Here is a 14,055-nt window from a genome sequence, read left to right as displayed (position 1 = left end):
TGTCTGCCTAAGCATAGGACTTACGGCGCAAACCATCACAAACACAAAATCCTCCTTGAGAAACCCATCAATCGGCATGTTTGGGTCCGCCGCAAACGCATCGATTAGAGGGATAGGAATGGTGGTGGTAGCATTCTCCGCTTCCAGCAATGCCGCAGCCGTACCCTCCTTCAATTTCTTCTGCACAGCGTCAGGGTACGGTGGTGTGAGGCTGCAGGCTTGAATCACCTCTAAGACTGCCTTGTTGACTTCGTGGTCTTTCACCGCGTCAACATAGGCATTGAACTTATCGGTAACTGGCCCAGAATCCATCACCTTTTGCGCAATGGTGGGGAGTGCAGTGCGCAGCTTCGCCAGATCCGCCTCTGCCAGCTCGCGGTTGGTTACCGCGTCATCCCTTTCCCTCGTCACCCTTTCCAGCTCCACCCGCAGACGCTCCGCCTCCCCCTTGGACTGGTCAACCGCTCCAACCAGCTCGCGGTTTTTCTTTCTCTCTTCAATCAGTGCAGTTTTGGTTTCCGCCGCGGTTAACTCCACCGCCTTGCGCGCTTCTTCTGCTGCGTCCCTGTCTTTCTTCACCAGATCAACCCCCGCTTGCAGCAGCCCTAGCTCTGTTTCTTTCCGCAAGGCCACTTGATACAAGTTAGTCGAACGGCGGGCTTGATCTGCAACCATGCCAAAAAAGACAAGGCCGTTTTGAACGAAGGCGTTGAGCGCCTGATTAAAAGGCAGTGCGGCTAGTTGGTTGCGGAACTCAGCCGGGAAGATTTGTTGGAGGAAGGTGGACTGCTCTGCAGCGTTTTCCGCCGATGTCTGGGTGAGCTGCGCCAGGTTTGCCAATCGGAAGCTACCGTGTGGTGGGGTTGGTGTGGACTCGGAGTCCAGGTGTATCGTCTTATCCTTTGACTCGGCAGTAGCTTCGAGGTCCGGATTGACCCGCGGTGGGGTGTGATGAGTTTCTTCCGCATGCCCTGCGTGTTAATAAGTAGTTATATAAATGCAAACTTAAATGTGCGGTATGCGCGAAAGCTGAACTCTTACCAGATGGGGGAGGTAGATCCGCAGAACGGGGTTCGATGGGAACGAAGTTATCGTTCCGCTTGTCCTCCCTCTGTTTGGGAGTGAGTTTCTTCTTCTTCTGTTGGGATTGGGAGGCTTCGGCGGCCTTGCGCTTATTGCCGGAGGTGGCAGGTGCATTCTCGCCAGTCTTCTCCTGCTCTAACGGCTGGTTCACATTCTGTTTGAGGAAGGCGATGCCCGCAATCTCCTCCACAGTCAGTACTCTCTTCATCTTCATCTCTGCAAACATGCACGCATGCGTTAGAACACATAAATAGCAAACTGTTGTTAGTACGTGATTATACTATTCCTACCCTTTCCATCCGGTCCGACTATGGTTGGACGCACATCCTCCCATGGCCAGTGTGCGGATATCTTCCCTAGCCGTAACATCACGTTCCCGTATGACCGGTGCACCAGCTGTGCGTTAGCGCACTCCGCTAACAGCTTTGTTTCCTCGTCATCAAGGACCGGGGTTTTGTTCACATCCTTTTCCACCTTCTCGCACCATATAAGCGTTTGCGGAAAAGCGGTACCAACTACAGTTTGGTCAATGAAAAAGAAAGTTTCTTTCCAGTTACCCGCATTCGACTTTGGGGTTTTGGTGAAATTTTGTCGGGCGAAGAAGGTGAACCAGGATTTGTGGTGATTGGCTAGGCGGTATAGATGACAGAAAACTTTAACCAACGGTACCCTGTCGATTGCGGCGCACCACATTTCAAACAGAACTATTTTGCCTATGGCATACGGGTGTAGTTGCCCTAATCCCACTCTGAAGTGATCTAATACGCCTAAGAAGAAGTCAGAGGGAGGAACCCTAAAGTTACCATGCTTGAACGCATGTTCATAGATGGCCACTTTCTTCTCCGGTGGCTCGTGAGCACGCTGATGGGGTAGGGGTGGCACCGGATTGTACTTGGCTAAGGGAGGATACTGTTTCACTAAGTAATATATGTGCTTCTGCTCTATAACAGACTCTACGCTATCTACATACGTCTTGTTAGCTTTAGTCATTTTCTAGGAGTAATCGGATGAATACTAACCTTTAAATGGTGGCCGGAATGTTTGATTTTTTTATCGGAATTCAAATTGGCAGCGTAACGAGGAAGCTTGAAGCAGGAAAGTGGAAATGAGCTGCAAAATGGGGTATTTATAGGGAAGATTGGGAGTCATGGGATGGAGTGGTGTGATCGTGGCTGTACACGTGTTACGCAATCGACGGCCAGCAGTTTATTGATGCGCGTGGATGCCAGTTGGGTATGATTACATGTACGCGCGTGGTTGGCACGCGCCTGACACACTGCCACTTTATGTCATGTCCGCCGAATGGGCTTCTGCGATTGTGACAGGCATTTAATGGCATCGAGGCGCACGCGGAATATTAAATGCTAGCCGTTTTCTTGTTTTTTCCGCTTAATAGTTTGATGTCATGTGTCTTGCGTCATATAACATCAAACTGGGGGGACATAATGATACCGCAACCCGCATACGCACCTCATATGCATGCGGGCGCTTAATAGTGTGCGTATGCGTGTGCTTGTGTGCGCTATGCGGTATGCGGATTGTATCTGATTCCTTTGTTCCCGGTACGGCGGTTGCTTAGCTGTCAAGTAAATATCTTTTCCATAATTATATCCGTGATTCGGGGGAGTCAGTTATGGATGAGATTAACGTGATCTGGGACGGTTCTAGAATTAGGGTTTGCCTATAAATACAACCCTAATCATCATTTACCAGACACGGCATATTACGTAACTATCACACACGAGATACATTACGCAAAACAGCATCATTCAGCATCTCTTCAAGGTTAACAGGTTAGTCTTTCGTAAGCTAGTACCTACAACCTTATTTGGGGCCTCTTGATCGACGACCGTTATCAGAGGTGGACTTAATCACTTGGCCACCCCGCCGACATCATCATGTCGGCCAGGGTTATTCACGGTAGCCGGACCGGAGAGCCACGTTCTAAGATCCTTAAACCCCTCCTTATGTATTGAGCAGGCATATTAAACCCCACGGTTAAAATATGCATGATCAATTGCTTTGAGCATCTTCTCTGTTAGGCAGAGAGAATCCAAGTTTTGGATCTCCTATGAATTTCTATTATCCTTGTTCTTATTATTTTTCATCTATCAATTAATCATTCCGATAATTTGTTCCTTATTGATCATATATTTGTCTACTGCTGCTATTTGTTCATTACCACCTGCTGTGATCATTTGATTCTTATCACTACACCTGAGAAAAACCGTAAACAAGAAAGGGGTTTTTTAGTTTTGAAGATGAAGAGCAGAAATATCTTGACAAAGCTTTGCAGGTTCATTTAATAGTTCTACTTTCACTGATATACATTTGATTGCAATTTTATATGTGAAATTTCATGTTATATATTAGAAGTCAAACAACTAGAGATGTAACACTGTGTTAACATCTACAATTCATAGTTGCTAGTGGTTCTTATCCTAAATATGTATATAAATATATATATGATATAGGTGTCAAAATGGGTACGTCCGTGGGTAAAATGTCAAAACTTGTGGTCAAAATGGGCAATTTCTTGCTATTGGCTAAAAGTTGTTGGGTCGGAAACGATCACTGGATAATCTTCATTGGCCGCATACATCTGAGTAAAAAAGTTCGCCCTCACGCGGTAAACTGAACATGGAAAACCTCCTCCGTTTATGATAAAAGCTCTCGGACATTCAAAAAGTTTTACCCTTTTTTTAAAAAGTCAAACACTATTTTTATTATTATTTCTTATTAATAATCCTTAAAACTTAGGAGAGAAAATATCTTGTTGACCAAGTTTGACTTTGACCGGTTTTGACCGAGTTTTGACCAATTTGAAGAATAATCTCGAGGTTTGGCTGATTTTTGACCGAGTTTTGACCGAGTTTTCGAGGAATCCCTAGTTCTCATCAAGTTTGATCTAGTTTGACCGAGTTCTCGCTGAGTACTCCCCGAGTTGCTAAAACTTGCCGAGTAATTCCGAGTTTTGCAACATTGGTTTATTAGAATGTTAGATGAACCTTCAGTTTTCCAAACTGCTAGTTACCCAAATAACCCAACAAAACAAAAATTTGAAACTTTGCAACCTTAAATAGTAGTTGTGAAGTTGGTTACACAAAATAATAATTGCATTAAGTTTTGGTTACACAAAATAATAATTGCATTAAGTTTTGTAACTTACTAATGCAAGTGGGCCTTCTTCTCTAGCGGGAAATATGTTGGTTAGAAAATGTTATCTTAACAAAGTTATTAGGCTTATTTGTGTTCATTAAATCTGATGGAGATTGATTTCAATCTTTCATGCTTAACGTCTGGTTAAATTTAATTTATGATTAAACTCAATATATAAATCTAATCATGTAATGCCTTTGACAACAAGCGATTTTGGCTAGGCACTATTTATACGCAGGTCATAACGAAAAAGGAAACAATGTATTACAAGAAATGGAAGGGATTGACTTAAAGCAAAACCGTCAGGTTTGTTCTGATTTGCTCCCACTTTACGCGACACTTCGAAGTATCGATGATGTCATTAAAATCTGGGAGGTATGCAAGTCGAATCCACAGTTTGATGAATGCATGAACGCTATCGATGCTTACGGAAAACTAAATAAAATTGAAGAAGCCGAAGCAGTGTTTGACCAAACGGTTACTCTGTATCAAAATATATCATCTAAGCATTATGCTGTGATGCTAAAAGTTTATGCGAATAATAAAATGTTATCGAAAGGAAAGAATCTGGTGAAACAAATGGCAGAAAGTGGTTTCAAAATCGGACTTTTGACTTGGGACGCTTTAGTCAAACTATATGTTGAAGCAGGCGAGGTTGAAAAAGCTGATTCGATTTTGCGTAGGGCTTCAGAGCAAAACAGATCAAAACCATTTTTTGATACTTATATGACTATATTGGATCAGTATGCAAAAAAAGGTGATGTACATAATGCTGAGAAGATATTTTATTGGATGAAGCAAGATGGTTATGTCGCGAGGTTGAAACAATATCATACTCTTTTGCAAACGTATATAAACGCCAAGGCTCCTGCGTATGGATTTAGAGAACGGATTAAGGCCGATAATGTGTTCCCGAATAGAGCATTGGAAGGACAGTTGGCTGAAGTTGATGCTTTTAAGAAAACTGCAGGGTCTGATTTGTTGGATTAAGGATATTTTTATTGTTTACATGTTTCTAATTGCTACTAGAAACTGAGTTCGTTTGTATTTTTTGATGGTTAAATGAAATTGTTGGTTTTTTTTTTTTTACTATTATTATTTACTAGAATTGTTAGTTTGTAATTTATAAATGTTCACATGGTTTTAGTTTTGTACTTTTATTTTTAAACAGTTTGTCCTTTAAAATAAAGAGAGATATGGTAAAGCAAAATTAGATTATTGATTGGTAACTTGTCATTATGTGAGAATATGTATGTAAAATTTGAGTGATTGTGTGATAATATTTGTGTCAAATTTGAGTTACTGTATCATGACATACTTATCTATCTTCTATGCTATTAATAAAAAGAAAGTGTGCTCGACTCTAAAGTCATCCAATAGTCATAAGTTATGCTATTCATCCACTTGCAGTCAAGCTTCTTATATATAAAGAACATATATATGACATCATAATTATAAATGATTATATTATGCAAATGGGATATATGCAACGTGCATAGGTTACCTCATATTTACATTGATACTAGAGTCATTCAAAGAAACTTAAGTAGATGGGATAAAAAGTTTTAAACGAACAAATGGAACCCAATAAAATGATTACATCATGATTTATCTTTTTCAGTTGACACTAACGAATTCGAAATCCTAAGAGTACGATCATGATGTTTGATCGTAACAAACTCGACACGTTAGGTTTCAATCTTGAGGAAAAAGAAACAATAGCGAGAAATAATCATAGATAGCATAGACTGAATTGTAGTATAAGATACGAAAAATAATCACAATTAGTAATTGATTATCTAAGATGGTGTGGATGTAACGATAAATATTAAGAGATGTGCCGAAAGGTTAATGATTCTAATTACTTTAAATCTCATGTATTAATGCAGGGCATCAAATTTCTATTATAAAACTTTTTCTTGCTTTTGTTTCATATAATTCTCCGTTTTTTCTCATTAATGGTAAAAAAAATATTAAACGGATAAGAATTTTCATGTTTAGACAACCTAGAAAAAGAAGCTATTTCTCATATATATATATATATATATATATATATATATATATATATATATATATATATATATATATATATATATATATATATATATATATATATATATATATTTCTGACACCCCCAAAAAATGACATGGCATGTGATTTGGCAAGAAATTTGACGCTCTGACGCCATTAACCCTGACGCTCTGACGCCATTAACCCTGACACCCACAAAACTGACGGAAAAAAAGGTGCGCATCAAAATTGAATGGACCAATCAGATTTCAGCATGAATATTTATATATTATTAATTAATATATTTTATACTTAACTATCAATAATATTTTACCACATCACCAATCACAAATTTATCACTCATATTTAACACTGCCCATTAAAAAACTTCAGTTCTTGATATTGTCACGTCACTAAAAAGTACACCACCAGTCAGTGACGTCACAGGCAGAGTTAAAAATGGTCTTAATAGTAAATCAAAATGTTTTAATTAGTGTGCCATGTAACAAGAAGTATGGAATCATGGATGGGCATACTTTAGTTACATAAGCAACAACGTACTTCAAGTATCATCTAGTCTAATTCCTTACAAATCACTTCCTATAAATACCAGGTCATAAAAGAACACCAAACAAAACACACAACATTTCATCCATTACTCAACACCTTACACATTTAGTTTCTACATTACAAAAGTTAACTACCTTAACCATGTCGGAAAATGGTGGCCTCAACTGTGATTGCAACACTGAAAGCTACCCATCGATCGTTAAGGGTGGTTATGTAGAGACATCTGAACAGAGTTTCGTGATTAATGGCAAGCCGTTGTACTTTAACGGCTTTAATGCATACTGGTTAATGTGTATGGCTGCTGATCCATCTTCGAAAAGTAAGGTTACCGATGCTTTTGAACAAGCTTCAAAACTTGGTATGAACGTCGTTAGAACTTGGGCGTTTAGTGATGGCGGCAACAAACCGTTGCAAACCTCTCCTGGTGTTTACAATGAGAATATGTTTAAGGTTATTAGTCCATACACATTTCTTTATTTTTTCGCTCAATATAATTTGAAAACGTTGAGCCTAATTAAAGTTGGTAATAATGTTCATGTATTATAACATGACATGTTATGAAAACCTTTAGTTTTTTGTTATTTGTGCTATAGTTCTAACTTTTTATCATTTTAGGCATTGGATTTTGTGATATCAGAAGCTAAAAAACATGGTTTACACTTGATTCTGAGCTTGGTTAATAACTGGGATGATTTTGGAGGTAAGAAACAATATTGTCAATGGGCTAAAGATGAAGGTCAATACTTGAGTAGTGATGATGATTTCTTTTCTAATGATGTCACTAGAGGATACTACAAGAATCATGTTAAGGTATATATAAATATAAATGTTCTATAAACTAACATTGGTTTATTCTATATATGTTGTTAAATTTAAAGTTAAACATGTTTCAAAAAATGTTCTACTTAATTACAGAGCATCCTTAAGAGGCACAACACAATTACTGGTGTTGCGTACAAGGATGATCCCACTATTTTCGCATGGGAGCTCATGAACGAACCCCGTTGCCAGTCTGATCTATCTGGAAAAACACTTGAGGTTATTAGTTAATCCAAAAGTTAGATACTTTTTACTCCGTATATGGTTTATATGTGTATATGATTAACAAGTAGTAACTTTTTTCCATGTAGGATTGGATAGTGGAAATGGCTGCGGAAGTGAAATCCATAGACAACAAACATCTTCTTGAATGTGGTCATGAAGGCTTTTTTGGTGAATCGATTCCCGATATGAAACAATATAATCCAGGTTATGAAGTTGGGACTGATTTTGCTTCAAACAACCTCGACAAAAATGTCGATTTTGCTACAATCCATATCTATCCTGACCAATGGTACCTAGCTACCATAATTCTTTAACAACATAAAGTAATATCATATATTGATTGATTAATTAGTATTTGAGTACTTGAACTTCATAGGGTATCAGGAGGAAGTGCAGAAGATCAAGCTGAATTTGTGGAGAAATGGATCGAGTCCCATATTGAGGTTTGCAAAACAATCTTGAAAAAACCTTTATTGATTGCTGAATTTGGAAAATCGTCATGGTCTTCGGGTTACACTGTGGAAGCAAGAGATGAATACTTCGAAAAGATCTTCAATATGGCTTACGAAAGTGCAAGTAAAGATGGTTCTTGTTCGGGTACAACGTTTTGGCAAGTTTTTGGAGAAGGAATGGATAACTGGGGTGACGGTTACCAAGTTGTGTTGGAGCAAAGCCCGTCGACTGCTGCTATAATTGGCAAGCAGTCGCAGAAGATTGCTTCACTCAACTCGCCCCTAGAAATGTAATTGTTTGTTTTTTACGAAAAACAAACAGTTAATTAGTTGTAAGAGACTTCTTAACAAGAAACTATGTTGAGGGTGGTAACACTAGTTTTCATCCTTAGGAAAAAAACTATTACTATAACTACTATATTATTATATATTATATATTTATATATATAAGTTAAAAGAATAAGGAATCTGATAACCATTTATAATAATTACTTTTTCAAAGTATAATTCATGTAATGTTACATCTTTATTAAGATGAATGAATGAATGTCCTATGTACCAGATGATTTTATATACTACATCCGTCTCATTCCAATAAGGCAGTATTTCATTTTGGGCTGTCCCATTCTGATAGTCCACTTCCATAAATAGAAAGGATAGAAGATATTTCATTGGTGGATCTGGAGAGAGAAGATATTTCATTGGTGGAGAAATGAAGTTAGTGGGATTTTCCTAAAACTGCGTATTTTTTGTCTGTGGACTATTGGAATGAAACGGAGGGAGTATCTAAAGAGTGTGGTTTTTGTGTGTTACATAATTTTGTTGATTTTTATTTTTTGTGTTATTTACAACAACAACAACAAAAGTAAACTAATCCCGGGTATGTGTTAGATAATAAGTTAGGCCCAACCTGTAACGACCCTGGTTTTTTCCGCTTTTAATTAATAATGATTATTATTAATACGTGTGATTAAACGAATGTATGTTATTACATTTACTTGTTACCATGATTGATCATACATGATTTTTGAATGCCCGAAACGTCTTTGTGACACACGAAACTTTCACGAATAATATTTTTAGAATATTATTGTAACAACCCAACCCGTTAACCTTCCGAAAATGTGCCACACAAAAAAAAATAATTCTGGAACAGTTGATCTGGACGGCGTCCAACAGCTTGGACGGCGTCCAGCACTTAAGACTGGGACGGCGTCCAGCCATCTGGGACGGCGTCCAGATGTACTAAAACATTCTGATCAGTTTTTCGAACACACGCGGGCGAAAACCCGCTTCCCGACACTTTTAAACCAAAACACTTTCACAATATATTACAATAGTTTAAACTAAGAGTTTTTCACAATAAAAACCGAGTTTTACGACACCGGGCCCACAACGACCCAAAATACCACAAGTGACTATTTCGACCCGTTAGTTTATACAAAAACATAGACCGAGCATGGGATTGGGGACACGCTACCCAATCCTAATCAAATCCAAAAGCAAGTCTTCTAAAGCAACTACGCAAGTCCACTAGTCCCCGCGCTTACCCGAGCCACCGCATCCGTGCAATCTATAAAAATGTAAACAACGAGAGGGTAAGCTAACGCTTAGTGAGTGATAACATACTACATACATATATATGTATAAAATGGACACGCCACGAATTATCAAATACGGCATACCGAAGCATCCAAGTATAAGGCAAGCTAAGCTAAGCATACCGTAGTCACTAAGCAACAAGCTATAGATACATCAACAAATATAAGTTCACAAACGACGATGTGAACAACGCCAAGAAGCTACACCCAGAGGGTTAGCTACATCACGGCAATACAACAATATAAATATATACAACAATATAAACGACCAAGGTTAACCCCTTAACCCAAAACCGAGAACCAAATACAACAATGAAGATTGGCCGAACTACACGAGCCTTAGTAATCCGAAACCATACGAGATTACTATCTTCACAACATCGAGGTTGGCCGAACTACACGAGCCTTAGTAATCCGAAACCACACGAGATTACTACCTCAATAAGATGACTGAACTACACGAGTCACTATGAATCCAAACTACACGAGATTCATTTCGATAAGATGACCGAACTACACTCGTCATCGTGAATCCGAACTACACGCGATTCACTTTTCCAACTCAACCCACTGTCACGGGATTATAAAATCCACCACGTCGGGGTTATCCTCATCACGACAATATCAACCCTTCGCCATTGGGGTTATAACATCCAAATCACAACCACGTGTGATAACGTACACACAAACGTGTACCTCGCCAAAGGTGGTCAACCAAAACGCACAACCGAGCCAATTAGACTCATACAAAAGTCCATCAAATCCACCTATATGTGAAGTGAGCTCTATAGCCGAGAATCACTTCACCCGACCCGCACCCATCCTACACATACATATGCATATAGGATATTAACACTCACATAGTCGTCTTGATGAATGCTTCCAAGTAATCCGCAACGCGCCAAATGGAAAGTACCTATTCCATTATCACAAACACAACAACACAATTAGGGTTGACTTACAAACCAACCCAATTGACACCTAGTGCAAATTCGACCCATTTGCACTTTCAAGCACGAAACGCGCCCACACCAACCAATATCCACTAACACGAGTGAAAATGATCCTAACACACCGATTAAGCCCGAACACAAGTGTTAAACACGTGTCATACCCATTTTGACACCAAAACCCTAATTTGACCCATTTCAAAATTTGGCAACCAAACACACCCAAAAGTGTTTCAACACTTCCATAATCACTAAACCTAGTGATTAAACTCACCATCAAACCCTAAACAAGGCCAAATCGTCAACCGACCCAAAACCCGCCAAGTGACAAGAATAACAAGTCACCATAAACCCATTTCATCATCTAAAAGGGTTTCATAACAATCTAGCTCAAAACCCTAACTTGAACATCAAATCTAACAAATGAAATTCGGAGTTTGAGCTTACCAATACCACCACAACGTAGCTAAGAGCGAGATGAACAACTTTAGAACCCGAGCTTTTGCGAGAATCCGACTCCTTCTTCTTCAAATCCATCTCTCTCTCTAGAACTTCTCCTCTCTCTCTAGATAATGTTGGGAGTGTTTGTGAGGATGAAATATGATCCACAAATGACCAAGGAACCAGCCTTGAAGGCTCCAAACCGGCATCTAAGTGATTTTACCATTTTACCCCTTTTAAAATAATTAAAACAGCTGGATCGACAGACCGTTTGGACGGCGTCCCAAACTTTGGACGGCGTCCCACCTTTTGTTACTGGACGGCGTCCCCCCTATCAGGACGGCGTCCCACCTTTTGTTGTTGGACGGCGTCCTTCATATCTGGACGGCGACCCAACCTACTGCAAAATCAGAAACAAAAACAGGGTGTTACAACTCTCCCCCACTTAGAATCGATCACGTCCTCGTGATCCTCGTCACTTAACCAAACGGACCACACTCCACGGTCCTCAACATAAGTCCCAATCCGACTTTCCTAGTCAACTCTTCCCAAGGAATCACCTCTAACAACTAAAATCGTCACACGCGATTTATCAAATCACAATTCGAGCACTAAACCATGCTAAATCCCTCATATCGGGAAAAACTCAACCAATCTCAAACCGAGATATCAACCCTCTAGCGTATCATTACCAAGTACAATGCTAAAAGCAACCAAGTCTCAATCCTAAAGTCAACAATCCAAAACGATGAGGACCGATCCAAACGAATCCTTACGGATAACATCAATCACTAACATCCCTTGTAGTGCGCAATACAACCAATACGCAACTACCGTAACATCATAACAAACGGTTAAAACCGATAGCGCCCAAACGATCATGGCAACGCTAGATCCCATGGTGTACAAAATCGACGATCGTCACACCCGTAACAACATGTGAGCGAAACACGGCTATCGCATCACTAAATCATACAACATGGTCCTCGCGACCCCACCATCGGTGTATAAAACAACCGATAGTTCTCACAACACGGTCCTTACGACCCCACCATTGGTGCATAAAACAACCAATAGATCAAACCACACGGTCCTTACGACCCCACCATCGGTGTATAAAACAACCGATAGATCACACCACACGAAGGCTGGCCGAAAACACACGCGCCTTAGTGAATCCGAACTACACGCGACTCACTACCTTCACCACAACAACAATCGGGATTGGCCGAACTACACGCGCCTTAGTGAATCCGAACTACACGAGAGTCACTATCCCAAAAGAATGACCGCAACCACACGCGTCACTTGTGAATCCGAACTACACGAGACTCACTTCTCAATACAATGACCGAAACCACACGAGTCATTGGTGAATCCGAACTACACGAGATTCACTTCCACAATAAGATGACCGAACTACACGCGTCATCGTGAATCCGAAAACACACGCGATCCACAATCTCAACACAGGAATGGTACTCGCATTTCCCACCGGTACTCGCATTTCCCGATAATGTTACACCATACCGACATAACACTACTCCCTTGATGAAGTCATGGGACCCCGAAGGTCATGCTCCACCAATATAACACTACCCTCATGATGAAGTCAGCAGACCCCGAAGGTCATGCTCCACCAATCAGTAATCCCATGATGAAGTCAGCGGACCCCGAAGGTCATGCTTCACCAATCAACGCCCTTTTGGCCTCGAACAACGAGTAGCGTAACATCGCGCCCTGCTACACCATAGTGAATCCTAACGGATACCACTAACCATTCCCACAAATGAGCAAGAACCACCTATATCAAACATAGGCACAAAACAATAATTCCTCAAAAGAGAACCCGACACACACATCCCTTAACCGAAGGATTTCACCTTGCTCGCCAAACACGTCCATTATCTCTCAATCGAGATTTACCGCATTACCACCTCGGTGATAATTCAAATCCAAACCATAAGTACAATTTATCCGAAATTGTAATCTACCACAAATCGACCAAACTAGGTCCCAACACAATTTTCGGATCTTACTAAAACGTCATCCGAAATCTCACACTAAAACTTTCTCGGGCGGGAGTGTAACTCCCCCACTTGGAACTACATCACATAACCGCATCTCGTACAACCGTACCATTCTACCAAAGGTAGATTTTACCAACAATTGGGTTCACACGACCCATCACCACATCTTGCTCCAACCGAGAGCACACGAAGGATTTAAATCAATCCTCAAACACTTTGAACGAAAAGTGTACTACAATTACACAAACCACACCCTCGCAATCATCCAATTGCTCTAGTTTGTCAATTTCCACCTAGTCACTCATGTACCTAAGGGTTTCACTTCGGTACCCTAAGTACAATGTAACCGCAACACAATCGGAGTTGAACACCACGCTAGTAGGTATAAAGGAGGCACCTAATATCACGTCATATAAACTCCATTACCAACATACATCGAGATTCAAAACACTCAATTTCAAGGGTTCCAACCACCCGACGAACCTCATAGTTCATCAACTTCCACACTATAGCGAACACGCGCTTAACAATCGAACACCAAAACCCATTTCCATGGCTTGGTAGAAACAATTCCCAATACTAAGGAATGCTTGGTTGCACCAAGTCTTACGCCCTTCGCCCGACAATCAAACGTCACCATAGGGTACTTCCATTAGGAACGTCACCCATAACAACAATATGCACAACACAAGGCATTTTACAAACTTAAATTCA

General features: G+C 40.2%; 2 protein-coding genes across 2 annotated transcripts; both read left to right on the top strand.

The window, feature by feature from the left end:
- Positions 1 to 3,119: 3,119 nt before the first annotated feature.
- On the top strand, positions 3,120 to 5,232 carry LOC139904574 (pentatricopeptide repeat-containing protein At1g80270, mitochondrial-like). The gene is made up of 2 exons (XM_071886488.1): positions 3,120 to 3,379; positions 4,464 to 5,232. The coding sequence occupies exons 1-2, from the start codon at positions 3,345 to 3,347 to the stop codon at positions 5,230 to 5,232; spliced, it is 804 nt and encodes a 267-aa protein (XP_071742589.1). The 5' UTR covers positions 3,120 to 3,344.
- Positions 5,233 to 6,964: 1,732 nt separating this feature from the next.
- LOC139840999 (putative mannan endo-1,4-beta-mannosidase 9) lies at positions 6,965 to 8,613 on the top strand. The gene is made up of 5 exons (XM_071831236.1): positions 6,965 to 7,273; positions 7,439 to 7,633; positions 7,739 to 7,861; positions 7,954 to 8,156; positions 8,244 to 8,613. Exons 1-5 carry the CDS (start codon positions 6,965 to 6,967, stop codon positions 8,611 to 8,613), a joined length of 1,200 nt encoding a protein of 399 aa, XP_071687337.1.
- Positions 8,614 to 14,055: the final 5,442 nt, after the last annotated feature.

The sequence above is a fragment of the Rutidosis leptorrhynchoides genome, chromosome 4 (assembly GCF_046630445.1).
Source record: "Rutidosis leptorrhynchoides isolate AG116_Rl617_1_P2 chromosome 4, CSIRO_AGI_Rlap_v1, whole genome shotgun sequence".
NCBI classification, from domain to species: Eukaryota; Viridiplantae; Streptophyta; class Magnoliopsida; order Asterales; family Asteraceae; genus Rutidosis; species Rutidosis leptorrhynchoides.
Note: the sequence above shows the minus strand (reverse complement) of the source record. Positions and strands in the feature narration are given on the sequence as shown.

What these genes read in the sequence shown, in the direction of transcription:
- LOC139904574 (XM_071886488.1), top strand. Translation starts at nt 3,345, where the DNA reads ATGAAGAGCAGAAATATCTTGACAAAGCTTTGCAG. An exon ending in ATCTTGACAAAGCTTTGCAG is followed by an intron (nt 3,380 to 4,463) that starts GTTCATTTAATA and finishes GATTTTGGCTAG; the next exon opens with GCACTATTTATACGCAGGTC.
- LOC139840999 (XM_071831236.1), top strand. Translation starts at nt 6,965, where the DNA reads ATGTCGGAAAATGGTGGCCTCAACTGTGATTGCAACACTGAAAGCTAC. An exon ending in ACTACAAGAATCATGTTAAG is followed by an intron (nt 7,634 to 7,738) that starts GTATATATAAAT and finishes ACTTAATTACAG; the next exon opens with AGCATCCTTAAGAGGCACAA. An exon ending in TATCTGGAAAAACACTTGAG is followed by an intron (nt 7,862 to 7,953) that starts GTTATTAGTTAA and finishes TTTTCCATGTAG; the next exon opens with GATTGGATAGTGGAAATGGC.